At 38.6% G+C, this 26,074-nt stretch overlaps 1 protein-coding gene across 1 annotated transcript in view; it reads left to right on the plus strand.

Annotated features, from left to right (window-relative positions):
- Positions 1 to 2,250: 2,250 nt before the first annotated feature.
- The window catches only part of LOC145482564 (unconventional myosin-IXb-like), a 54,612-nt gene continuing 30,788 nt past the window's right edge, over positions 2,251 to 26,074 (plus strand). Inside the window, exons 1-22 of the mRNA XM_081461154.1 lie at positions 2,251 to 2,499; positions 3,311 to 4,332; positions 5,664 to 5,758; positions 8,710 to 8,772; positions 10,330 to 10,429; positions 14,074 to 14,174; positions 16,632 to 16,686; positions 16,987 to 17,061; positions 17,185 to 17,274; positions 17,809 to 17,919; positions 18,300 to 18,434; positions 19,507 to 19,628; positions 19,917 to 20,055; positions 21,500 to 21,590; positions 21,784 to 21,879; positions 22,352 to 22,404; positions 22,791 to 22,807; positions 23,854 to 23,940; positions 24,259 to 24,289; positions 24,492 to 24,626; positions 25,266 to 25,346; positions 25,607 to 25,717. Of these exons, the coding sequence (XP_081317280.1) occupies positions 3,499 to 4,332; positions 5,664 to 5,758; positions 8,710 to 8,772; positions 10,330 to 10,429; positions 14,074 to 14,174; positions 16,632 to 16,686; positions 16,987 to 17,061; positions 17,185 to 17,274; positions 17,809 to 17,919; positions 18,300 to 18,434; positions 19,507 to 19,628; positions 19,917 to 20,055; positions 21,500 to 21,590; positions 21,784 to 21,879; positions 22,352 to 22,404; positions 22,791 to 22,807; positions 23,854 to 23,940; positions 24,259 to 24,289; positions 24,492 to 24,626; positions 25,266 to 25,346; positions 25,607 to 25,717 (2,622 nt within the window). The 5' untranslated portion in view covers positions 2,251 to 2,499; positions 3,311 to 3,498. The remainder of the gene's footprint in view (positions 2,500 to 3,310; positions 4,333 to 5,663; positions 5,759 to 8,709; positions 8,773 to 10,329; positions 10,430 to 14,073; positions 14,175 to 16,631; positions 16,687 to 16,986; positions 17,062 to 17,184; positions 17,275 to 17,808; positions 17,920 to 18,299; positions 18,435 to 19,506; positions 19,629 to 19,916; positions 20,056 to 21,499; positions 21,591 to 21,783; positions 21,880 to 22,351; positions 22,405 to 22,790; positions 22,808 to 23,853; positions 23,941 to 24,258; positions 24,290 to 24,491; positions 24,627 to 25,265; positions 25,347 to 25,606; positions 25,718 to 26,074) is intronic.

Genomic DNA, 26,074 nt, shown 5'->3' on the forward strand with positions numbered 1-26,074 from the left:
AGACAAAATAGAGTGTCAAGTCCAATCATCTAAAACAACGTGATTAGCCACTAAACTTTCAAAGACTTTTAAAAGGTGCGTTTGGCGAGCATTTACAAAGTTCTATACGTATACGGGGAGGCTCTGCGTAGAGGTCCAACCCCTTACCCGTTTGAGTACCATTTTGACAGAAAGGTACCACTTTTGATACCATGAATTGAAGAGGTATCCCTTTTACACACTTTCAAAACTGGCCCATATTATGAATCAATCGCCCAAAAGGAAGTCTTGTCATTTTCATGTACTGCCCAATAAATGGAGGGGCGCCTGTTCGAAATGGCAGATTTCGTTACCTTTTCATATACTTCTCAAACTCATTGATAACTCATTTTAACAAAGAAAATCACAGCCGTGAAGGAGGTTTGGATACCCGGTCTTAATTAGCATAGATTTTGACGATTTTACTTTTCCGTTCACTCCTTAGTTTTTGTTTCGATCGATTGAGAAGATATATCAAACACTCGAGACAGTGTTTCATCGGCTATTCAAACACCTCAAATTTCGTCAAAAATGCTCCGCTAAGCGTAGTATTTTTAACTTTCTTCTCGGTGTTTGGATATCCCGATGAAACACGGTCTCTCGTGTTTGATATATAACCTCAGCTTGTGAAATCCCATCCCTTTTATACACCTAAAGCCTGAAAGAGGTACCCCTTTCGGGCGGAGCCTCTCCGTCAGTACTCGGGTTTACGCGCGAAAATGCTGTCTGTCAGCGGCTATCATTCATTGTGGTCATTGTGCATGTAAGCGATGTAAGCCAGATGCACGTGAGCCAGAATCAGGGTTACAGGCTATCGTGAGTTACCAAGAAAATGCTTCACTTTCGAGTTAAACATATGGTGCTTCAATTTCGAGTTTAGGTGCTTTTAATTTCTTATAATTTTCAGTGCTTTGCTATGCAGTTTTTTAAGTTTCAGTGTTTCGTTTTCAAACCATGTTTAGCAGTTTTTCATTCCTGAAAAATGCTAAAAATGGGGAATTAGATAGGAAGAGAAAGGTGGGGTGGGGGGTGGGGGGTGGGGGAAGAACTTCAGAGGAAAGGGCCGTGCTCAATGCTCTCACTGGTATTTTCTCGTTGGACCTTAAGGATAAGGAGGTACAGATGTGTGCCAGAAACAAAGAATACGCTGCTGGATAACTTGAATTCTCCCAACGATTACTCCCTCCAAGACAGAAACACTCTCCTGTGCATCCTGGAAAGGTAAATAATAGGACAGTGGAGTAGAGTAGAACCCTACGTAGTCAGTAAATATTTCGGAGTCTTACAAAGCAGGAGTTGCATTTTGCTTCTTAAACTTGTAGTATTGTTTGAATCCATGCCTTGCAAAATGCACGATAGACAGAATCACATGATCCAAAGCGAGAAGCCGGCATTATTATTTAGATCACGAAACACTAGCCTACGGTGCAGCCGGGCGTGTCATAAAATCCTCGATAGACGGTGTACAGTGCACTGTCTGTGACGTAGGCTATGCAATCTCTGAACTTCTTCACGATTTCATACTTCTATAGATCGGTTTCACGTACCGCCAACACATAATGGCGTTTCTTTTATTTATTCGAAAGCAATCCCAAACGATACTTTGACAGGTAAAAACATTGAAACACGTAAGTAAAATCAAATTTTATAATTTTCGCCCTTAACTGAGGAAGACCAGCTAGGAAGCTTTCCCTGCATCTTCTGTTTCCAAACCGGAAACGGATGAAATTGGATCGTACGTTAGGTTTCACAAAAATTTCACATGATGTCCATGCCAGGAAATGCAGTACTACTGACGTCATGGAAAACCGGAAGTGACTTTACACTAAAGGATTTTCGAGGTCACGCAGTTAAAAAAAAGTTACAGTACTCTCGGAACTTCAGCTTTATCCTCTGTCCAGACCGATTGTGGAGAAGACAAAAAAGAAATTGAGGTTTTTTTGTAAAAAAAGGTGTAATCAATCAGGCTGCGACTGTTTTCAACTAAAAAAAAATATTTACCTTTACATGTAAAAATGGAACCAATGAAACTTGATCGTTGGCTAAGAGTGGGATATTTAACGTTTGTTTTTCTGCAATAGATTAAAAACAGTTAAAAAATCTATAGGCTCATTTCGTCAAAATCAAACAGCTGGTTACGAAGTTAATGGTTAATCAACTTTATATTTATTTCTAGTGTGTGAAGTAACTTAATACGTGCCTCCCGTTGCGTTACGTACTTTGCGCATGCTGTTATGTTGGATTGACTGAGCGGGCGCGCCAATCTACAGTTCGTCGCAGTTTGGTTGGTAAATCTGAGAAATTTGAACGTGCTTTTTAGCATATTATTTGAATACGAAGTGGACTGCTGCAGAAAAGCGTAGTTGCTGGATCTCTTGAAAAATATTGTAAACTTGTAAACTGGAGCTGATATCGACTAAATATTCCATGAGCGTGGCGTGAACTTGCCGTGGCAGCAGCTGATCGTGCTCCGAGATAAAGGCAAGTTGCTCGAAAATCGGTTTTTATTAATGAAAACAGTACATTTAAACATCAGTTATGTAGATGAAGTGTGTCTGGATTTATCGAGGAAAATATAATTTAGCAATAGCACGTGTATTTTGGTATTTTTTTTCGGCCCTAAGGACTGTGACCTTCACTTTATTCATGTGAACAATTAACATCACTGAATTTATTTGTTAGTGTTTTCAATGTGAAAACGGATATCTACAGCAGTTCTTGTAAAGCTCTTGGGGTTTCTTCGCGAAGAGAAAGCTAATGGAGCTCAACAGCGTCCAGTATATAATTTAACTGAATTTTACTTGAACGATAGAGAGAACAAATACTTATTTAGCAAATGGAGGTTTAACAATTGTCAATATTAACCCATTTGTTTGCGCAAGACATCGTGAAGTTCACGGGTCGGTATCTTTATGCTGCAGATTTTATATCAAAATGTCAGCCACAACTGATAAAACAAAGAAAGAAAAGAATGCCAGTGTTTTTAATCGCCCATTGCTTCTTAATATGTCCCGGTGTAAGCAACAGGGGGCGAATTGTGTGAGGTTTGCAACACACTGAATTGAAATGTTCGAAGTGATTTCATAAATTGTTGGCGGTATTTTTGGACTACATGTAATGTGTGGAGTATATGAATGGGCGGATTAAATTCATTGTAAATTTTAAGGGATCTGACGGATGTACGATTAAAAATCCAGGAAAAAGAAGTTTGTGTAGTGAAACTGAATGAAGTCACAATCCTTAGCCCTTCCCTAATATATTCATTTCGCTCTTATGTTTATCTTTTCTCCAGCGGTGTTGTTTCGGATGAAGGACAGCCACTTCGTGCAATGATCGAAACTGCTCTGAGAAGTCCACTTTAACGATCTTAGCGACGGCTGAAGCGAGAGCAGGCGAGGGCGGTGTAATTCTGCAGTGAAATGTCATCACGAAGCGACTGCTGTTGTTGGAGTGAAAAGTATCATTTTCCGCCATCCCTCTATGGCTGAGAGGAAAGGCAGTCGGCCTATTAATCTTCGTATATTCGCCGGTCAACTGTTGGCCGCTGTGCAGTCCACTGTGGTTTCAGTAGCAGAGAGCGCCACCACTCGCCAAGTTTTGAAATTAACGCTTGGGAATCTCGAAATTAAAGACAAACCGGACAATTTTGAATTGGTTGAGGTTTGTTACCGAGACAGTGTTCTGGATCACGAGAGCGAGAGAGTTCTAAGCGTCTCAGATCGTCCCGTCCAAGTTCAACAGAGCTGGAAGAGCTTGCCACCGAGGGTTAGAAGCTCTTACCGGCTTTTTATCAGAGAAAAAAGCTTCGCGAACGACGATACGAAACCAGAACTACTCAGACTTCACTGGATGGATTGCCACGAAAGTGTAAGAAAGAGGCAAGAGTTAGACTTCGACCTTGAATCTAAACTTCCGGATGACGACCTATGTCGATTACCAACGTTATCAGAGCAAACTTTGCTCGAGCATTTGGAGGGAAGATTTTCCCAGGGACGGATTTATACCTACGTGGGAGAAATTCTCATAGCTGTGAACCCTTTTCGGTTTTTTCCTATGTACAACCCAAAGTTTATCAACGCTTACAACAACCGGAACTTGGGGTCGCTTCCTCCTCATATTTTCGCTATTGCCGATGTGGCGTTCCATCGCATGTTGCGAGAGAAGAAAAGTCAGTGTGTAGTTATTAGCGGTGAAAGTGGATCTGGAAAAACAGAAAGCACAAAACTCTTAGTCCATCACTTGACGGCTTTGGGTTTAAAAACGCAAGCTTCGTCCGTAGAAAAAACTATTCTTGGTGTTGGGCCGGTTCTTGAGGTATGTACTGTTTACATCTTAATTCCCGGCAGCTTTACTCAGTTTTGTTTTGAGGTTGTAGATCTTTGATAACTCAATAACCTTTCATATTATGTTAGCTCGATTATTGGCTGCAAATTAACGGTGCAAATGAACCTCTAATTAATTACGTCAGGGGTTGTTTGTGTGCTCCAACTAATATTGCTACTTTAGAATTGTTCTATTTAATGTCTTCATTTGTGTCACTGGTTCTCAGTGTAACAAAATTTTCCTAATTTACATGCAACGTTTTGTTGCAAAAAGAAGAATCATTCAAAAGTTCTTTGGTTAAGAAATTTGTTAAGAAGCAAATTAACAGGATTACTTCTGGTGTTGTGTGTATTTTAGGTCATGAGAATCCATGGGGAATTTGTTTTGCAGTCTATAACTTACTGACTGGGATACCAGTTGTCATATGTAAAATAACAACAACAACAACAAACAACATGCACTTATCCTTAAAGGCTGGTTTTCACTAGCGACAGAATCAGAGTCAGAGTCCTAGTTGGAGTCGTAAGAGCACTAGTGAAAATCAAAAATCGGAGTCATAAGTGGAGTCATAAGCTCAACGGAATTGGAGTCAGAAGAATCAGAGCATTTCCATTTCTTCCGATTCCGTTTATGACTCCATCGCTTACAATCTAGTGAAAATTAGATTGTCAGAACCAGAAGCAGAAGCAGAAGAACTAACCAATCACAAGGCCCAGAATGGAGTATTGTGATTGGTTTATTCTTACGCTCCAGCTTCTGACTCTGATGATCTAGTTTTCATTAGATCATAAGCGATGGATCAAAGTTTTATGCAAGGTCGGTGTTCTGTTTCCGGTTTAATTTTCACTAGATTGTATCACTCTGCGCCTCTGATTATAACTCTGGCTACAACTCCATCGCTAGGGAAGACCAGCCTTAAGCTGAATTATGTGATCAGGCACATTCAATTTTGGCATCTAAAAAGATGTGGGTCTACAAGTGAAAAATATATGGTTATCATGGCACTTAAAACTAACAGTGACAGTAGTTCATTCACACAATTTATCAAGCTGAAAGGCAATTTTGAAACAACTCCTAAAGAGGACAGAAGTTTCACCATTGATGAAGCACCATTGATAAAATACTAAGTGTGGCATATACATTACCCTAAGTATATGTAACTGATAAAGAGCGTATAACCAGTCTACGAGGACCAATTTAGATGATGTCATTTGTTTTTGCAATTGTACATGTTGCGTGCAACATGATTCTAAGCTAGGGCAAGGCTATGATAGAAATATTTTTCAGTTGTACCAGCATTAATAACAGTTTGTTTTCTATAGGCTTTTGGAAATGCTAGCACTGCATATAACAACAATTCAAGCAGGTTTGGGAAATTTACACAAATCCACTTCAGGCAGGATGGTGCTGTATGTGGGTATGTGACTGTGCACTGTTAATTAAATAACTGGCCCCAGTTGTTCGAAGATTGGATAACGCTATCCACCACTATCCGCTTCCCACTATCCACTGGATAGCAATTGTTGCTATCCAGTGGATAAGTGTTAACAAAACAAACCACGCTATCTGCTGGATAGTGATTTATCCAGTGGATAGCATTATCCACCTTTTGAACAACCTGGGCCTGGCCTACAAGTTGCTACATTGCATTGTGGAACCCCACTAATTCAGTCACTTACTAGCTACAGTCACTAACTGGCAACTGGGTTCATTAAATAAGAAAATGGCTGACTGAGCTTTTGTTTTCAGGCCAGAAAAAATGGCCCTAATATATAACAAGGTGGCAGTATGATGGGGTGACTGTAAGGTGGGGTTCCACTGCAGACATTAACATGTTGCATGGGAATCTAATACATTATGTTGTGTATACCATTCATAAATTAGCTTTTATTAGTTTTGGTATGGCTCTAATATAATGTGCTTTCCAATTTGTTGTTTCATTCCCAGTGTGTTGATACAAATGTTATAACAAATTTTGTAAATCGGAATTGCCATCACTTAATTTGGAGTGTAAGCTCAAGGTTTCTAGCAGCTGATAGTTAGTGAGGGGCAAAGCCCCGAGTCAGCTACCAAAATGGACAGAAACTGAGAGCAAGCAGTCGCACTAATAATATCTTACTTAAAGGTAGCATACATGTAGCTCGGTGAGTGATTAATTAATACAGTAAGACTCATTTATTGACAGTATTTCTTACTATTTGTCCACAATACAAGGGCTTAAGCATAACTTACTTGCCTACTTTTACTATTTTGGGAAATAGCTTAAATCTGATTGGGTATGCAAGGCCATTGAATGGATGATAGACAGCTTGCTTTCATTTTCTATTGACTATAATTAGTACATGTAGTTGGCTTGGGATTTAGCCCCGGCCCCCCTCCAATTATTAGCTGATTGAGATAGAAATCTCAGGCTTGCAATTTAAAACCAGACAAAGGGAATGGTGTGGTCGTCTTGGACGGAACAGATTACGACCAAGGTATCCTTAAAATCATCAATGACACTTCCAAATTCCGGCCCATCAAGGAAGATCCAACTTTACTGAGAGAAGGTAGACTGCAGTGACTTCTCCGAAAGTTGAAGAAAGATGGTCACCTTGCCAACGAAGTGTACGAAAACATCCATCCCAAAGGCTCTCAACCAGCAAGAATTTATGGCCACCCCAAAATGCACAAGGATTTTGAACCTAACTCAACTCCGCCATTTCGCCCCATCGTGTCTTCTATTGGAACCTACAATTATAACCTGGCCAAATATCTATGCAGTCTTTTGGCACCACACATCCCAACTGAACACTGTGCTACAGACACTTTTACTTTTGTACAGGACATTCAATCTTAATCTATGTTTGGTAAATTTATGGTTTCCTTCGATGTGGAAAGTCTCTTTACTAACATACCTCTTGAGGAATGTATTGACCTGGCGGTCAATTACATTTCCGAGGGCAATCCTGACCTTAAGTTAAGTAAAACTGAACTTAGAAGCCTTTTCACTGTAGCCACTGCCCAGACCCATTTCTTATTTAACGGTTCTTTCTATGACCAAATTGATGGTGTGGCCATGGGGTCTCCCCTTGCTCCCGTATTAGCCAATCTTTTTATGGGGCATCATGAAAAACTATGGTTGGAAAATTTTCAATGCTCTAAAATTTTATTTTATCGTAGGTATGTTGACGACACTTTTTGTTTATTTCACTCGGAGCACGATGCTGTTATATTTTTTGACTACATTAACTCTAGGCACCCCAACATAAGGTTTACTATGGAAAAAGAACTTAATCACAAATTACCCTTTCTAGATGTTCTTGTTGATAATAGTGACACTAATTCCTTCCTAACTAGGGTTTACCGTAAGAAAACCTTTACTGGGTTATTAACTAATTATTTTAGCTTCACCTCGTACTCATACAAAGTAGGTCTCATTAGGACTCTTGTGGACAGGGCCTACAAGATCAACAACACTTGGTTGGGGTTACATGAGGATATAACCAAGCTTACTGAAATTCTCAAAAAGAACCTTTTCCCTGCCCATTTAATTGAAAAAGTGGTTAACCGTTACATCACTGGGACCCATAGCAATCGTTGTCCCCGGGGCTACCCCCTTACCACCTCGCCCACGTTTTACTTTAAGCTGCCGTACATAGGCCATTTTTCTGTCATCACTCAGAAGAAGATTCGACACTTTATCAAGCGCTATTGTAATGATTTAGACATCAAATTAGTTTTTTCTTCCTTTAAGATAGGTAACCTTTTTGGTGTGAAAGACCCTATCCCTGGCGGGCTTCGTTCACGTGTGGTTTATAAGTTTACATGTGCGGGCTGTAATGCCTGTTATGTCGGTGAAACCTCCCGACATTTTTCCACACACGTACGTGAGCACTTAGCCGTTGATAGGGCCTCTCACATCTTCAAACATCTTCAGAATTCTGAACGTTGTCACTTATTGTGTTCAATAGACTGCTTTCATATTTTAGATCACGCCACTACCAGCTTTCAACTCAAGATAAAGGAGGCTATCCATATTCAAAAAGAACTACCTTGCCTCAATCAGCAATTACACCATGTAAATCTAAAATTATCCTTTTAATTTACACCTTTTCACGTTCTGTTGTTACTATTTGTCTTAATTAGCATTTTTGCCTACTTATTATTCAACTTGCTTTGTAATCATTCATTCAACTGAAGATGACAGAAGTTCTGTCGAAACATGTCTTTCAAACTTAAAAAATTGGTCGTTTTCCCTAAAATCTATTAATACATGTTTGTACTTGTCTTGCTAATGAGGTTGTAATTTTGCGAAAAAGTCTGTCACTGGGCATGGATTGCCTTCGGATTGTTAAGTTACATGTGAGTCTGTTTTTCTTTGATCAGAGCTGCGCTTAGGAAATATTTGTTGGAAAAGTCAAGAATTGTTTCCCAAGCTCCGGAAGAAAGGTAGAGATATTTTTAGTTATTTCATAGTTTGTAACTCACTAAATATTAATATATAATAAATTACAGGGCTCGACACTACCGGTAGCCAACTAGCCACAGACTAGTAGAAATTTAGTAGGTTTTCGATTTCCACTAGCCACTTTGGCTAGTCAACAAAATGAAACTGGCTGAACTAGTTTCTGTCTTTTTCAAGGAAGACAAACACAAAATTTACACTTTTCTCGGAAATAAGGTCAGAATTTCATTGTGGACATACATATATCATGGCACCAGCCATGTGGTGTTCATCATGTATGCAAATTTAACTTTGTTTACTTTTCCCTGGGTGGTTTGTAAACAGGGAACTGAACATGTTAATTTTGTTGAAAGAAATATTTGACAAACAAGACAGCATTTTCTGAAAGCACACATCAATGCTCTTTTTTGTTACGAAATTTTTTTCATGCGCAAAGTAGTGCAGAACTGTAAAGGGATAACATTTCATTTAGCGTAACAATACATGGGTGATTTGTCGTTGCATACATACTTACAAACCTACCACTACAGAAATACAGTAATTAGATGAGAAAGATTTATTTCCTTTGACACTTAAATCAGCCATTTTTAGCTGTCGAATTTCGCCAAAGACAGTTTACAGTACTGTTCAGATAGTTGCTTTGCTTTTGGAACATTTCTACAGTGCTTGTCTGTGAAGAAGTCTCGACAGTTTTTACAGTGATGTCTTGGGGGTCTCGATGTTTTTCCAAGGAAGTCTCAAAAAAAACACAGAGTCCTGAAAGTCTTTTCAAGAACTGGAACTTTTTTGAAACTAGTTTAAGTACAGTATAATTACCAGCAGTATGTATTAAAGAGAGTCGCTTACATTGTGCTTTGAAGTCTTGCTAGTAATTCTGCTGTTATTGGACCTACTTGAAATTTTCACAACACGTTAATTTTGCGAATTTTGTGATTTAAGAGAAATTGCAAATTTCAAGTGAAACGAATAAGTAAGTGTCGGGAACATAACACATTATGTTACTGTTGACATATAGTACTGCCATTGCGCTTTTGTTTCTTTTGGCGTTATTGTACCTTTGATGAAGTCAGTTTACTAAATTGAAGAGACATGTTTAGGTAACATTACCAAGGAAATAAATTTGGTGGAACTCAAAAGCGCAAAGTTAGTGTGATTCAAAATACAAAATTTTTGCAAAATTGCCGAATTTAAGAGTCGCGAAATATGCGTACCCCCAAATTGCGAAATAAATGTGCGCGAAAATTTCATGTAATAAGGTAGCCAACCACAACGTTTGGCTAGTAAAAAAAGGTTTTGGCTAGTAACGTCTGAGTTATCACTAGCCACTAGGCTAGTACGTTGAAAAGTTAGTGTCGAACCCTGAATTAATTAATTTTTAGTGCTGTTTAATGCTCTCTAATTGAAGAGTAAACTCTAATATTGTCAAGCTTTGTGTTTTTGAAAACGATAGAATTAAAATTTTATATCTTAAATATTGGTGGAATTGATAAACAAGTAAGATTAGTGCTGTCATTAATCATCTTTGCTGCCTTTTTTTGTAGGAATTATCATGTGTTTTACTATTTACTTGCTGGAACAAGTCCTGAGGAAAAAGAGGAGCTCCACCTCACAAAACCAGAGGAGTATTGTTACCTTAATCAGGTAAGCACTAACCAGCGGGCCTGGAAAGAAATTTGTGTCAGATTAGCATGCACCAAGTGGATTCTGCAGTCATGCTGGTTGACTCTGTTGGCCAAGTAAAGATTTTTTAGCGGTAAAACTTGGGAAAATTCAAATTCAGAAATACCCTAAGAGATCAAATTAAGATTGTCATAGGTTTTTTAATAAATACTACTGACAAAATTACTTGATTCTGATTGGTTAAGTGGAGTGCAGTTCAAGTCAGAAAAAAAATTATAATGAAGATTTCTGAAGTTAGCATGAAGACACTAAAAGACTACAGAGAGTCATCTGAGGTGTTTCAAAGGTGTTTGAAGTTTACCGAAAGCCTTCTCACTTCTACTTCAGTCATTTAATTCTGAACACTTCTGGAGATTGCCTGAACCCTTCTGAAGATTTATGAATATCACCTGACCATTATCAGACATCTCTCATGATCACCCTAATCCTATAAAGACTTCGAAAGAATCCTGAAGGTCAACCATAGATTGCCAATTAAGATTTACCAAGTGACATTACTAGAAGTTTCCAAATATTTTTGGACAATTTTGAAGATATTAGGAAGGCTGAGGGCTGATTTACACGGTACGATTTTGTCGCATCCGACAAGCTTACAACAGTTTCATGTACATCAAACCTACAACTTGCTTATGACTGTCGTGTATGTCAAAAAAATGTCGTAGGATTTTAAAACATGTTTTAAAACGCTGCGACAATCATAGTTGAAATCTACAGAAAATGACATATTTTGTGACAAATTTTTTGTGAGTAGGGGACGAAGGTGAAGTTTTCTTGCTTTAAACTGGCTGCCGAAGTTGTTTTTGACTGATTCACATGAAGTCGTTTCTCCAAAAGTACTGAACGGATTAAAGTGAAAAACAGCTCGTTAGAAAGTTTTTTCGAAGCGCAGGACAGCTAAAATATCTGTTTACTGTTTGTTAGCACTTTTGCTCTGAAAATCCTGGTGCAAACTTTTGCACATTTAATTTTGTAAGTGAAAATGTTGTGTGCATGTAAATGGTCCTAAGTCATGTCTTAGGCCTGTCGTAAGCTTGTCGCATGCGACAAAGTCATACCATGTAAATCCGCCCTAGGGGACTACAGCCTACCTAAATGAGAAATTAAGGTATAGCCAAAGAATCTAAAATAAAAAGTTTTACATGTATTAACAAGTAATTGCACGATTATTCTCATGCAAATTGGAATAAACAAGCATTTTGGTCTTGTGCAATTTTGTTAGCGTTTGAAAAATTTGCTTGTGCTGATTTATTCCAAATTGCATTCAAAATCATTTGATTACTAATAATGACATTATTATTCATGCTAGTGAGAAACATTTTTGTGCTACTGAAAATGACTGTCGGGTTAGTACATCCCAAACAACATTTTTTTACACCCTGCCAACTTGTACTGTAAATTGAACTATTTGTAAATCTGTAATTCATTTCTACCCCTGCTGCACAGCAGGGTGATAGTGAGCCATATACAAATGTAGCATGACATCCTGCACTGCTTCAGAGCACAACTTGCAATTGTTTAATTTGCACACTTGTCAGAACCATTGGTGTTATTGTAATAAAATAACACATTTACATTGAAGAAAGCACTGCTCACGACTTAATTGTTGTGCATATATGTAAGATTTCTTGGCTTTACATATAGATATGATTTTTATATTTTATAGTGTTTGTAAAGTGCATTAGATCATATATTGTAATGAATTTTGCACTATATAAGTAATAAAATTATTATTATTATTATTATTATTTGTGCCAAAATGATCAATGATTAATTAAAGGTCAGATTAATGTATGTTACAGTCCCTCGTGTGTGATTGATCAATCAGTGACTGTGCACGCTAATTTTTGTCTTAATTAATACCTACAAGTAGATTATGAGGTCGATATTCCTATTGTGTGATAGTTGACAAGGGCACTGCCTGAGTCAACAATCACACATAGAAATGGACAGCTCATAATCTAATGAATTGTTTTTATAAGTAAAAATCTACTAGTCGTTCAAAACTTTATCCAAATCCTCTTCACAGACGCTTTGAAAATGCTAAGTGTCCATCTTTTTGTTAACAACAGCACACTGCTAGGGCACTCACTATCTACAACAGATTATATAATAATCCAAGTAATTCTCGCATTTTGATTGGTTCTCGCCTATGATCTATTAGAGGACAGATGCACGATTGACGTCATCATTTCAAAGTTTTTCCCTCTGTGTTTTGAAATGGCAGAAAGTTTTGACAATTTAGATAATGTTTTACATGACTGGGCAAAAGATAAAGTACAAAAAAGTCTTGTCGAGGCATTGAACAGGAACGAGAAGCATAGTCTAGCAGGAAGGAGAAAGATAAAGCCGTTTCTTTTTTAGAAAATGACTCAGAACAAATACTCGAGCAGTCTCAGTCGGCAGTCGAGCGAGACTAAACCAAACACAAAGTTAGTCTTGGTAAGCTGAGAACCATTGCTTTATCTCGAATTTAACAAACCCAATAAACAAAATGTTTATGAGATTAATTTATTTAAAGCACTGAACTTTTCTCAGTCTCAAAATAATTGTTGACACAGTGATTGTCTGGAATAAAACATCAAAACCACTTCTTAAAATCAGTTAAAATAAAGACATAACCTTGCTTTCCGATGCAAATGTTCCAGTCCGTTTCAGGGCGCAACAGCGAGCAAAGTATAGCTCACTACAGCTCACGGCCAACTGTATCGCAGCTAAAAGCTGTCTCTGACACTATTTCAAACTGATTTGAGAATCACCAACCACAGAGGACACAAATTTCCACCATCACTAACACTCCTTTCATTCAAAACTAGAATCGAATGGCCTCCAGGTTGACCGCAACCGCAAGTTTCCCGAGTGCAGTTTTTCAACTCCTGCAATATTCGAGGCAACATCCAAGCTTTTCGGCTCACAGGGCTGCTCTGATGACAAAACCTGACTTGACTTATCCAGCATTTTCTTTAAGATTTGTAGATTTCGCAGTTCAACTCTGCTTTTGCTGTAAGTTTTCATTCCACGAGAAGCGACACTCGAGATCAAGTTTGACAGTGGTGTGATTTTCCTGGACCAAATACAATTCTTTCCTACGCATAGCAACCAATGAGATTGCTTCAATTTGTATAGACAACAGATTACGTCAAATGGCTTTTTTCGTGTTTGCCAAAGTGGGCAAAGGGCAGTTTTCGAGTTATGTTGAAAGATTTTGAAATAAGAAATAAGCTCTATCTGTAGTAGTTTGTTTCGTTATTATGTAAAACAAATAGATTCCATGTTGCGGTGCGTCTGTTCAGTAATAGATCACAGAAGACGTCAAAATGTGGTAAGAACATCAGTGACACACTCGGCTATCGCCTCGTGTGCCACTTTTTTGTTCTTACCACATTTTGATGTCATCTGTGATCTATTACTGAACAGACGCACGGCAACATGGAATCTATTTGTTAAATAGATAATGAGTAGTGTAGCCAATAAGAGAGTGGCATTTGTGATAATGTTAGTAGATTTATACTAATGAAAAATATTCCTAGACCTATTAATAATGCTTACTATGTACTGTGTAGATTTCTACAGTTTTTCCCATTGCTTTAATTCTTACTTATCCACAGAATGAATGCTACTCCCTTGAAGGGATTGATGAAGTTTATGAATTTCTAAGACTCAAGAAGTCTATGGAGATGGTGGGCTTTACTGGTGATGTTCAGAAAAGGTATTTGAATTGGAATTTCTAGCTGCATGTAAGTTGTGCAATAAGTGGGAGGTGCAATGGCTTAATGGCCACTGTGTTGGACTTAAGATTAAAGGTTCAAGGTTTAAGCCTTGGCTTGGGTCATTGTGTTGTATTTTTGGGCATTAAGCATGTGACTGTCACAGTACCTCTCTCCACCCAGGTGTAAAAATAGGTACTGGTGAATTTGATACTGAGTGTAATGCTGTGATTGACTAGCATCCAATCTGGATGGGGGGTGGGGGGGGTGGGGGAGTAAAAATACTCCTGGTCGCTTCATGCTATGGAAACTGGAGATAAGCCCCAGCCTGATGGGCCAACTAGGCCCAATGCAGCCTTACCTTCACTGTGCAGTAAGGTACGGTGAAGCTATAGTGAAACCTGTATTAAGCAGACACCCGTAGGACCCTCATTGGTGTCCACTTAATACAGGGTGCCCACTCAAAACAGGTTAATATGTTGTGCAATAATAGTTAATTATTAACCTTTTGTAACACAGTGTGACACAGAGTAACACAGTGTGAGATCAAAAACTGCTCATAGCACAAAATAATGTCCAGTCAGTCATTGCGTCAATCTGGAATAATCACTTAGCTTTAAAACGACATCACTGAACAATGTTAAAGGAGTCTCAGCTGAACCTTTAGAGGTAAAATGCCCTTGAAGTGTCTGCTTATTGCAGGTTTTGTGCAACAAAATGGCTTGATATTGGTGTACGTGCTCACTTAACAGAGGTGTCTGCTGAATGCAGGTTTATTTAACAGTTAATGTGGGAAGAAAATTTAGGGACTCAAGCTGGTGTCCACTTAAAAGAGGGTGTCTGCTTAAAATGGGGTCTGCTTGATACAGGTCTCACTGTATTCTCGAGTCAACCTTGCCTGCACTGCTAGAACCTACTTGTATCCTGGTTTTCATAGGATGATCCAAGCAACAAGAAGTATTGCTTTGTAGCCCCCTTGGTGGTGTGTTAGTCCAATGCCAGCTCACTCCCTCCCCAACATCATACCAGGTTTCTGTAACAGTCTGCCAGTACTCATTGATATTCCAAGGTGTAGAGAGAAACTGTGAGAAGAAAGTGTCAAGATTGCCTGAGGACACTTAAAACACAGTCACCCCAACCAGCACTTAGACTTGAACTGCTTGCTCTGAAATCCAGCATGCAAACCACTGGGCGTTGTTAGCCGCACTTACTTGCGAATTTTGTTTGCTGGATCTCTCTCACGTGTTCCGGATTGCCATCTTGTTGCAATCCACTGGAAAAAAGATGGCGGCTGTACATTTTACCACAATACCTTGCGAACCTAACACAGCCTATATGGCACAAAGAAAGCCAAATTTTTACAATATTTGTTCCTGTGCTGAGGACATTGTGTAGCCTAGGTTTGAAGATTTTATAACTTTTCTGCATGTTTTTATGAGCATTGTTTAGGTTTTCTTGCGCTAAGAACTATGGGTAAATGTACCAGTCGCCATCTTTTTTCCTATGGAGGACTGTGTTGTAGTTGTAGTGTTTGTCTTGAAACAGTTCAGAGTTCGCTATTTTCGGGTCATCTTGTCCTTATTACTGGCACAGTGCAAACCTTACAATCCGTTTACAATTCATCACATTGTATATAACTTTGAAGTTTATTGTACCATCAGGGTAGCAGCACTTGTGAATGATTAAATAAATTTGGTAGAGCCAACCTGAGAGCACAGATAGTCTCTTTGTCACATTTGCACCTCATAAATGACCAACATGTAGTTTGCCATGAGTTTCTCAGACCTCAGTGGTTGGGAGCATCTGTCCAAAGAGGGAAAGGACACATGTTTGACTCTTGTAGGGACAAAGAATTTTTTCATTTGTTCAATGCTCATGGCAAACTAATACAAGTTACTTTCTACAAATTTTTCTTGTCATGCACGCAATCTACTGTTCATCATTCTCAGAAATCTCAGAGGGGTTTCTGAGAATGATGAACAGGTACCACAGAAGTGGGTTGATTTAGAGAAAACATATCAGTAGGGAATCTGAATAGTATTTTGGTTATCCCTTTAATCCCTAAAATGTGTCTATTTAAAGAAATCATGGGGTGGAATTACAACTGTCTAAGTCGCATGCATGACTGTAATAATCACTGAATAGATGTCTCTGAATCTTTTTGCTTCAGTTCAAATACAGTTAGACCCTGGTTATTTGAACTCGGTTATTTTGAATTCCCCATTATTTCGAACTCAAAACCATTTCCCTCGGTTATGTTCTTCAGTGATTTACTATCACCTATTTTGAACTCTTGGTATTTCAAACTACAGTATTTTTCGATTCCCCTGCGAGTTTGAAATGGCAGGGTTCTACTGTTGTTACATTATATTACCATACATAATATATGGATGTTTTCTTTTACTGAATGTAATAAGATATACGTACTTGATACATTGATTTTCTTTGTTTATGGACAGAATTTTTAGCATTTTGTCTGCTGTTCTTCGCATCGGAAACATAAACTTTTCACGGGTATGATTTTCTTCTTAATTTATAGCTTTTTAAGTGGATGAGATCACTTCCTAATAAAACACATTGTGTCTCACTTGTATTCGCACTATCAATTGTGCAGGTCCAGAAAATATCCATACCCCCCCCACAGAAGGGATTGGAATTTCCCTGGGGGGTGGGGGGTTCTGTAAGACCAAAAAATTTAAAGAAATGTGTGAAGCTTTGTTGGAATTTCCAGAGGGGTGGGGGGTCTTAGAAAAAATCCCTTCCATGGGGGAGGTATGGATATTTTCTGGAACAACACATTGTTTTTCTCTGTAGAGACCAGGTCACGAAGAAGCAACCATCAAGGACAGTGAGGATTTCACTATCAACATTGTGTGTGATCTTCTCATGGTGAGTGGCTTTATTAAAGAAGAAAAACGATATGTAGGGTTAGATCAAAAATTAGGTAACCAAGGATTTAACTCACTTGACAATTCTGGTATTGACAAGTTTTGTGTAACCCATTACATACAGGTGACTCGCCATAATCTTGTCGGGGTCTTGACAACCAAGAAAACTAAAACCAGAAATGAACAGTTTATTGTACCCTACAAGTATGAAGAGGTGAGTTTTATTATTCCAGCTTCCCCTTGGGACAAGTACAACTAGCTCTCAAATAATGCAAACTTGCCCTGGGCAGGTCTTAAATTGCTCTTTTAATGATATAGATGGCAGATGACTTAGTATACCTGATCTTTTTTCCATCAGGCAAGTGAGAATGAGAAAGGAAAATCTCCTTGATCCAGACAACTGAACAACACTTTTTTCAAGTCCTGAGTTTGAATTCTTTGATGTAACTTCCTCTTGACACAAAAAAGAGCTGGCTAGCACTTAGTAACTTGCAATTTATGTCTGTGTGACCTTTTTACGTGAACTTTCTGTGTGCATGATATTTCAAGTATATAACAGATCTGAACTATGTCTACCCTCACCCCTATAAACTTAAACTAAGGCATTTTGATAAGCTTAAGTGCAGAGCGACCCAGGGAATGTATTTGTACAAATATATGGGACCAAGTTTGCAGTTCTGTTGTTCTCCAAGGATATAAAGCAGTTCCAACTTCTTCTTAACAGACTTTTTTTTTTCCTTTGGTTTAGGCCATAGCCACCAGAGATGCAATGGCCAAAGCCTTGTACGGCACCTTGTTTGACTGGATTGTATTACAAGTGAACCATGCACTGGCTATGAAAAAATCCACCGTTGTAGAGGTACGGCAATTATTTGAAGGAATAGGTCACTGATAGAACTTTTATATTCGTTGCATGGCAGAAATCTTGAAACGTTAATTTAGCAACATCAGTGGTCACAAGACAAGAGTTCAATGAAAATACACGCAAATGTATCGTTTTTTTTTCACTGCGAAGATGATTATTGTATTTTTCATTATACTTTGGAAATGCAGTTTGTCTTTCAACAAGATTTAATGTTCAAACCTGCAAAGGAACAAACTTATTGTAAACAGAGAAAAATGTGGGAAAAACAGGAATGTAAGGATTAAAGTGGTTTGTTCAATTTCATGCTCAAATCAAAGTCGAAAAGTTACATTTTTGTGAAGGAATTAAGAAGCACCACTGCTTGGTGATTTCAGGGATGCTCTATAGGAGTTCTGGACATTTTTGGATTTGAAGATTACCAGCATAACAGCTTTGAACAATTCTGCATCAACTTTGCCAATGAGAAGCTTCAATTCTACTTTAACAAACATGTCTTTAAACTGGAGCAGGTGAGTTTGTTGTAATGACTTAAGCAATAAAGGGGCTATGTCAAGGTATGTGACATACAAAGTTACCTTCAAACTCAGGAAAACCTCAGAAGAAAATTTTAACACAATTGCTATTCATCTAGCAATCTGATTGGCTAATTTGCCGTTGTCGATAAGAGTCCAGGCAACGCTGCTTGCGTCAATGTGTTACGTTCTTGGTCACGCCCTGAAAAAAAAAAAAAAAAATTTAACCACTGTGATGACGCATTTCATTGTCGATAAAAGTACAGACAACGCCTAACCACTTTCGATTTGTTAAATTGACTAAGGTAGAAAAAACACAGTAAAGAGTAAAGAATAAAACTAGCTTAAGGGACATTAACATGAGTTGAGTATGTGCGAGCTTTTAATCTACAGTTTGAAAGCGTCTGACAACGATTGCAATCTCGTGCAAAATTTAAGATGGCGTTGACAAGTGGAGACTATGCAGAGAATCTACCTTGGCCAGTTGAGCTACCAAATCATAATTTTCTTAAGAATCTGCATGCACCTAGTTTTCTACTGACATATTGAATGTAGAATTCTGTGCAGATATGCTGGAGAAAACAAGTTATCTATGACAAAATATTTGAAACAATGGTTAAGATATACTGAGGACTAATTGCCCATCAACATTCAAACTTCTCTTACTGGTCACAATAACCACGGTGGAATCCCGATGTTTCGAACCTCCAAGGGAAACGAAATTGTTTTGAAAAATCGGGTAGTTCGAGAAATCGGGGGTAAAATTACGGTGTTCTACTGAGGGAGGGAAATGACTTTTGGTTCGAGTTATCGGGAGGTAGAAAAAAGTGAGGGTTCGAGAAATTGGGATTCCACTGTAGTTGGATGTCTCTAGACAAGGCAAATTTTCTTTGGTTACCATTTGGTTACATGTTATTCCCTTAGCTATCTCTTATGATACTCTGCTGATTCTGTGAGGAGCAATTTGGTGAATTGGACTTTGTACTTAAAAAAGCTGGTAAAACAAAAACTGTAGACAACATATACAACATATATGCTTTATGGACATACTTAAATTTGTGCTTTCCAGGATGAGTACATTTCCGAAGGTATCGAGTGGAGGAGTGTAGACTTTGTGGACAATGCAGCCTGCCTGGACTTGATCTCAGGCCGACCAACAGGCCTGCTAAACCTGATTGATGAAGAGAGTAGGTTAGTCTACTGAGTCTGGACAGACATCTGGAATATCTGCCCATGAACATTTGTTTTAGTGTGTAGTTCCAGAAATTATCTATACCTCCCCTGGGAAGGGTTTTTTTTTTCTAAGACCCCCACTTCTCTGGAAATTGCAATTGAGCTTCATAGGTTTCTTTAAATTTTTTGGTCTTATAGAATCCCCCACCCTACTCCCAGGAAATACATTGTTGCAATACAATTAATTCCAATAAAGGGAACATAAATAGTCTATAGTTAACCAGAATATTTACCTTCTTTGCTCAGTTTTCCTGGAGCCACAGAAAATTCTCTGTTGGCCAAACTGGACAAGAACCATTCAGGTCACAAGTATTATGAGCAGTCTCTCATACAACAAGCGTTTGTCATCAAGCATTACGCAGGAAGTGTCAAGTATAACATCGAGGTTAGTCTGCTGTTCTTGAAGTATCAATTCTCCAAACTTGATAACCCATGTTTCTTTTATGGGTCAGTCAATTCCAGCAGTTCCCATCCCCCCCGCCCCCCAGACTAAACCCCGGGCATAAGCATTTTTTTAAAAAAATGGGCAAATTAACCGGGGTGGGGACACATAAGCTGTCTAAATGCCCAGGGGTTGGGAAGCAGAAAGAGGGCAAATACCCCGCCCCCGGGATCGTCGCCTTCCAACACCTCTGCAGTTTTTTTTGTTAATCAGTTAATAAAACGTTCAACTGTTCGGTATTCTAATGCAACGGTAACGACAACAGGACGTGTTAGTTGATTCTGATTATTTATATATTTCTTTATATTTTGTTTTTAACAGTTTGCTGGAGGATAGTGTGACATTAAATACTTTGTTGTGTAACAACCATTTGTTTTGAATATTTCGACTAGGATAACGACAATCCCGTTAACAATGTTTACAATAAAACAATTATCATTAAATGATGATGAATTACATTTTAAGCTTGCAAGATCTGTCTTGAAGATCGCATCATTTGAATTCGCAAACCTTAAGTATTTTAACTCCACTTTCATGAATTTAAAAAATGCTAGGCTAGTTTTGAATGCGATATACGGAATAGTCGTGTTCATGTCAGTGATTGTTTTGTGATAAACAAAATATAGTTCACCTTGTCACTTATATTTATATGCTTTCAAGTAATGAAGAAATATCTAAAATTGAGAAAACATACCTTTAAAAACATCTGCAAGTTTCTCTAGTCCCTGACGGACGAGCCATTGTTCGAATAACGCCTCGTCTTTCCCGATGAACATATCCATGGCACTTTCGAAAACACGTGTGTCAAATGCCCGGGGATCGCCTCGGGGTACACAAATGCCCAGCCACCGGGCCGCGATAAAATTGCGGATGCCCCACTCCCGGGACTGACAACGCGAACAAATGCCCCGCGGTTGCCCGGGGGCGGGGGGGAGGGGGAGGGGGGGGGAAATGGGCACTGCTGGAATTGGCTGATGCATTAAGGTTAGTGCTGAGAATTTGGCAGTAGATCAAGATAATATCATTATCTTCTTCGTGGTGATTTTCATATTCTCAAAACCTTTCTTCGTAATAGCGTAGTGAAAATTCAAAAGACTTTGTAAGGAAAAATTATATGTTGATAGCTCTTGGGAATTAAATGATTAATGTAGCCGCTCAGTAGTTCTATATTAGTACTCTCTCGAAGTGTCTAAATAAACTGCCCTCCTTTATATTTTCAGTGATAATTTTAGAGATATCGAGTACCTCGATATTTGAAGTAACAGGAACTGGCCTGTCCGTTTATTTGTGTTTGATAAGGAATTTAATTTGATGTACAATAACATGTATATTGGAGGTTGTGCGAAATATTGGGAATATAATGAAATGTCTAGCATCTTTCTTGCAGGGATTTTTAGACAAAAACAGAGACCTTATGAGACCAGACATTTTGAGTGTTCTCAAGAACAGTGATTCCAGATTTGTGAGAGACTTGCTTGGTGAGTGATAAGGCTTTTCCATCCGTGCGTCTACAGGTGCATATGTACTTGCGGTAACAGTCTTAAAAAGGAAACTTTTAAACTTTGTCTAGACACATCCCGTATTTGTCACGCAACGACTCCTCTCAATATAACCGCAGCATTGGAGCCTGTCACGCGAATGTCTTCTCATTATTTTGTTTTTCTTTCGTAGGAGCTGATCCGGTGGCTGTGTACAGATGGTCAATTGTCCGGTCATTCTTCAAAGCTGTGCATGCTTTTAAGATGGCTGGTAGAGAGCATCGTTTAAGTAAGAGAAAAATTATTTGCTAATGCTACTGCCAAAAAAAAAAAAAAAAATTAAAACATTATTTAACTGGAGGGACAACAATTTGATACATTCAGATTCTGGGTTCTATTTGTAAGTTACATACAGCGTGTCAGATTTGTTTTCAAAGCTAGTTTCCCAGAACAAAAGTAGCAGCTCTGCCGATTGAAAAACTTTGCGTATTGTTGGTGAGGGTTTGGAGAGTGAATTTCGGTGTCCAGTATGCTGTAGATGGAATAGTCAATCGCAGTTAACCTTGTAGCACTTTTGCCAAGTTTCCTCCAGTAGTTCGCCGGTTCCTTCCTGTACTCCCGGGTATTAAGAAGCACTGTTAATATAACTGTCTCTTCTGAGTTCACAAAACGAAAGAAGAGGCCAACCTTTACCACTTATCGCTTCCCTCCCACTACTTTTTGTAATGATTTACTTGAACTACGGTCTGTTTTTTTTTAAGGTGGTAAAGCAAATGATCGTTTAGCAAGTCAAGGTGGAAAAAAGAGAGGAAGTGTAAGAACTTTATTTCTGTTTATACAAATTATATTTTACACGCAAGGAAGAAGTTAGCACTTCAAATTTTGCTGATGCTTGTTATATTGTGCACAAGCGAAGCCTCCCGGCAAAGTTTTTCAACCATTATAAATCTAATGCAGTTATTTTTGTATATTCGAAATGTTTAAATTACAGGTGCCACAATTGGCCAGTTCGAGTTCATCGTAACTGAGTAATGAGTGCGACATAAGTTGCGGGAGCGCATTATAGAGTTAAATAGAAGCCAAGCAGCCTGCGTCACGAGTTTGTGCAATTTCCTGAACATTAATTAAGGAAAAAGTAAACTTGCCTTATTTGGTGAAAATTGCTAACAACATTCAATATTCTTTTTTTTTGTATTCCAGTTGATCAAGAGCTCAAGGTATGTGTCACACCACTTCATGATTTTTTAAAAATGAAACCACGGCAGGAATTTGGAAACTCTTGAGATTCCAGGTGTCCGAGTGTCTAATCAGCGTCTATTGTTGAGAGAAAATAGATAGACAGGACACACGAAAAAAGAAAATCTAATCGATTTAAATTTTTTTGTTGTAAATTTCGATAGAAAAAGGGTTGTCTTAGTTTGTCAGCCAGAACTAAATTCTAGTTTCTAATGGGACTGTTACAGGGAAGAAGGCATTGGATCGAACCATGTGTGACTATAGAATGTAGCCTATTTATGTATTGTATAACATTAGCGTTTTGCCGTGTAAAAACGCTAAATACTCTTGTTAATATGAAGAGCCCTCATTTTATAGTCCCTAAAAAAAGAAAAAGAAAATGCAGAAAAGTGTTTTAAGTGTTAATGGTTCGAGTGTCCTCACTGTAAAGAATTTTATACATTTATTTTCGTGAACCCTTCGTGAGTAATGTATTCGAAGCAATGAACAGGCCCCTATAAAAAGGTTCAACGCTCTCCGGTATAAAGAAAGCAAGTTAGTGGGTAGGGCGCGAAAGAAGTGTTGAAGAAAGCACATGCCAGGTGAGCGACGTTTTTCTACACTCTAGTCTTTAATTGCTTTTGTTGCTATTTGTCTAAGTGCTTTCAAATAGGGCAATGCTCCGTTATAGCTTGTTGTCAGTTTTGCAATGTAGCAACACTTATTTTCTTCAGAAAAATCGAAAAGAAATCTTATTTTGAAGACACTTGCGGGCGAAATGACGCCTTTCGCGTCCTCTGTACTCTCATAAGGCACATACTTCAGTTAAATGCTCTGCCTGGCGGATAGAGAATATATAACTGAAAAAAAATTCGTTTTTCCTATGATATACCAGAAAGAATGTTGCTTTAAAATGAACTGATTTAAATCTGTTTTACATCTGACACGCGCAGAATGCTGTCTTTTCTTGGTTCTCTTTCAAGCCATGCTTAAATTCAAAGCGCAGTTGCCTGAAGCAACATTTTTATTGTATACTTTTTTGTCTTAGGTTGAACATGTTTGATTCCGAAGAAGCGCCTGGTATTTCAAACAGCGAAACAGCAAATCTCTTCAGAAAAGCTTCCAGAGTTATCAGGTTTGTTTAACATTCCATTCCTTTTATTCTGAGGATGGTATTAGTAAGTGACGTAGGCAGATGGGTGCAACGCCTAGGGCTTGATCACGTGCTATTTGCAGCTGTAGTTGCTAAGTAAAGTGACGTATCGTCATGGCGACGAGGTCACGTGAACAGTTTCAGTCTGTTTAGGCTATTTCTGATTGGAAGATTAGGAACCGAAAACTGTTCGGCTCCTTCAGCGAGGATTTATAGAACACGACGGAACACTCGAACCAAGACTGCATAAGTTCTCATTTACCGTGTCATCTCATTCGTTGTTGATTGTTTTGTTTTCAGGAGAATGCAAAGTAACAAACAGACAACCAAGGTTAGAACGCAGTTAATGTCGCCGTACATTCTGCTTGTTTTAATAAAATCTACCTAGCTCAACGATCTCCTTCAATGATGTAATTTTACTAAATCCCTTCTTTAGTTCTGCCCCAATCGATCTTGTTGGAGATTTGCTTTCTAAATCTTCTAGGCTTCGAGTTTATTTTGTAATTTATTTGTGGTGTATTTGATTTTTGTAGCCTCTATCCAAGATTCGTCAAGGTCTGGAAACCAAACGAGACATGACTGTTCGGACGTTTGATTACCTGTTTAGAACAATGCAGCGAGGCAAAGGCACACCCAAAAACCCGCCTACAGTCAGCGCTCAGTTCCAGGTTGGTTTTTATTCAGTAGTAAGAGTTGTCACAGGTCAGGAGAACAGAAAAAATAGTTCTTGAAAGGGAAAAGTCAGGGTATGTTATTTTGAGTCAGGAAAAATTGACTTTTTAAATAAAAATCGGAGAAATTTGAAGTAATTTAACACCGCTGAGTTTATACAGTTGAAGGCTGGAAGAAACATTTGGGGTCACTGTAATCTCAACGATGTTTTTCCTTAATGAAGAAGGAGAGAACAGAGGGAATTTTGACGTGTTCAGATATAGAAAGAGATGTTTACTACATACAGAGCTCTAACAGGAATTTTCAAAGTTTTGAGATTAAACCGACTTTTGTGAGCTGAGTTGCAAAACGTCAAAGTTTGTGAAGTATCTTACATTTAATCAAGTAAAATTATGACAGTTTGCAGCAGTAATATTACGTACCCGTGGTGTATACTTAATGTTCGTTTTAGCCGAAACAAACAAAGAAACAAACGAACAAGAAGTGGGGGGGGGGGGGGGGGTATGAAGAGGTTTCAGTAGGTGAGAGAGGTTCGGCGTACAGCTGTGGCCGTTGAAAAGAGGTCGTTTTTATTTGTGAGTCAACCGTAATGTGATGGTATTTAGTGTGGTGTTATTTTCGTATTTTTCTTTCAGTCCTCTCTTATCCGCCTCGTGGAAATCCTGGAAGAGGCCCAGCCATTCTTTGTTCGCTGCATCAGATCTAACGCGGAAAAGGTAAGGAAATGCTCAATAATAATACTGCTCACTGATTGAAATTCTGTAGAGTGTTTTCACTCACGTGGCCCCCAGCCATGCAAATTTATTGGAACAGAAAAAAAGAGTTTACTTGAAAATACTCAAATCCCACAGGAATGGTTTGGCACACCAATATGGCTGCCATGACGTCATGTAAAAACACTCTATACCCATTCTTATTCTTTTATTGATTCGTATTGATTTTGAAATTTGGTTAACCATGCCACCCTTGTTTTTAGGCACCTATGACATTCGATTGTGACTTGGTTATTCGACAGTTGAGGTATACAGGAATGCTAGAGACTGTACGAATCAGGACGCTTGGCTATCAGTGGCGATTCACGTTTGAGGTCAGTAGTTTGCTTGATGTTTTAACAGCTGTTTTGATGAAACGTTGTCTGTAGGAACCCTGTGCCTCCTACGCAGCCGTTCTTTGTGTGATCAGTGGGCGGAGGGCGTAAGATTACGTGAAAAATCATCTGCTCAAGGAGGAGTAGGTTGAACAGAACTCGGCCTGGACGCGCTGAATCGACATACCGGTATGAAACATGAAACATGAAACATGTAAGAGTCCAGTACTTTTGGCTAACGTTGATAGCGAACTGACAAGATAACCCCATCTTACCTGCTCGGGGAGCAAATCGCAGCAGAGGTTTGGTTCGTCTTGCACGTCTGCGAAGCTAGCAATATATTAAACTCGTGTTTTG

The sequence above is a fragment of the Orbicella franksi genome, chromosome 3 (assembly GCF_964199315.1).
Source record: "Orbicella franksi chromosome 3, jaOrbFran1.1, whole genome shotgun sequence".
Taxonomy (NCBI): Eukaryota; Metazoa; Cnidaria; class Anthozoa; order Scleractinia; family Merulinidae; genus Orbicella; species Orbicella franksi.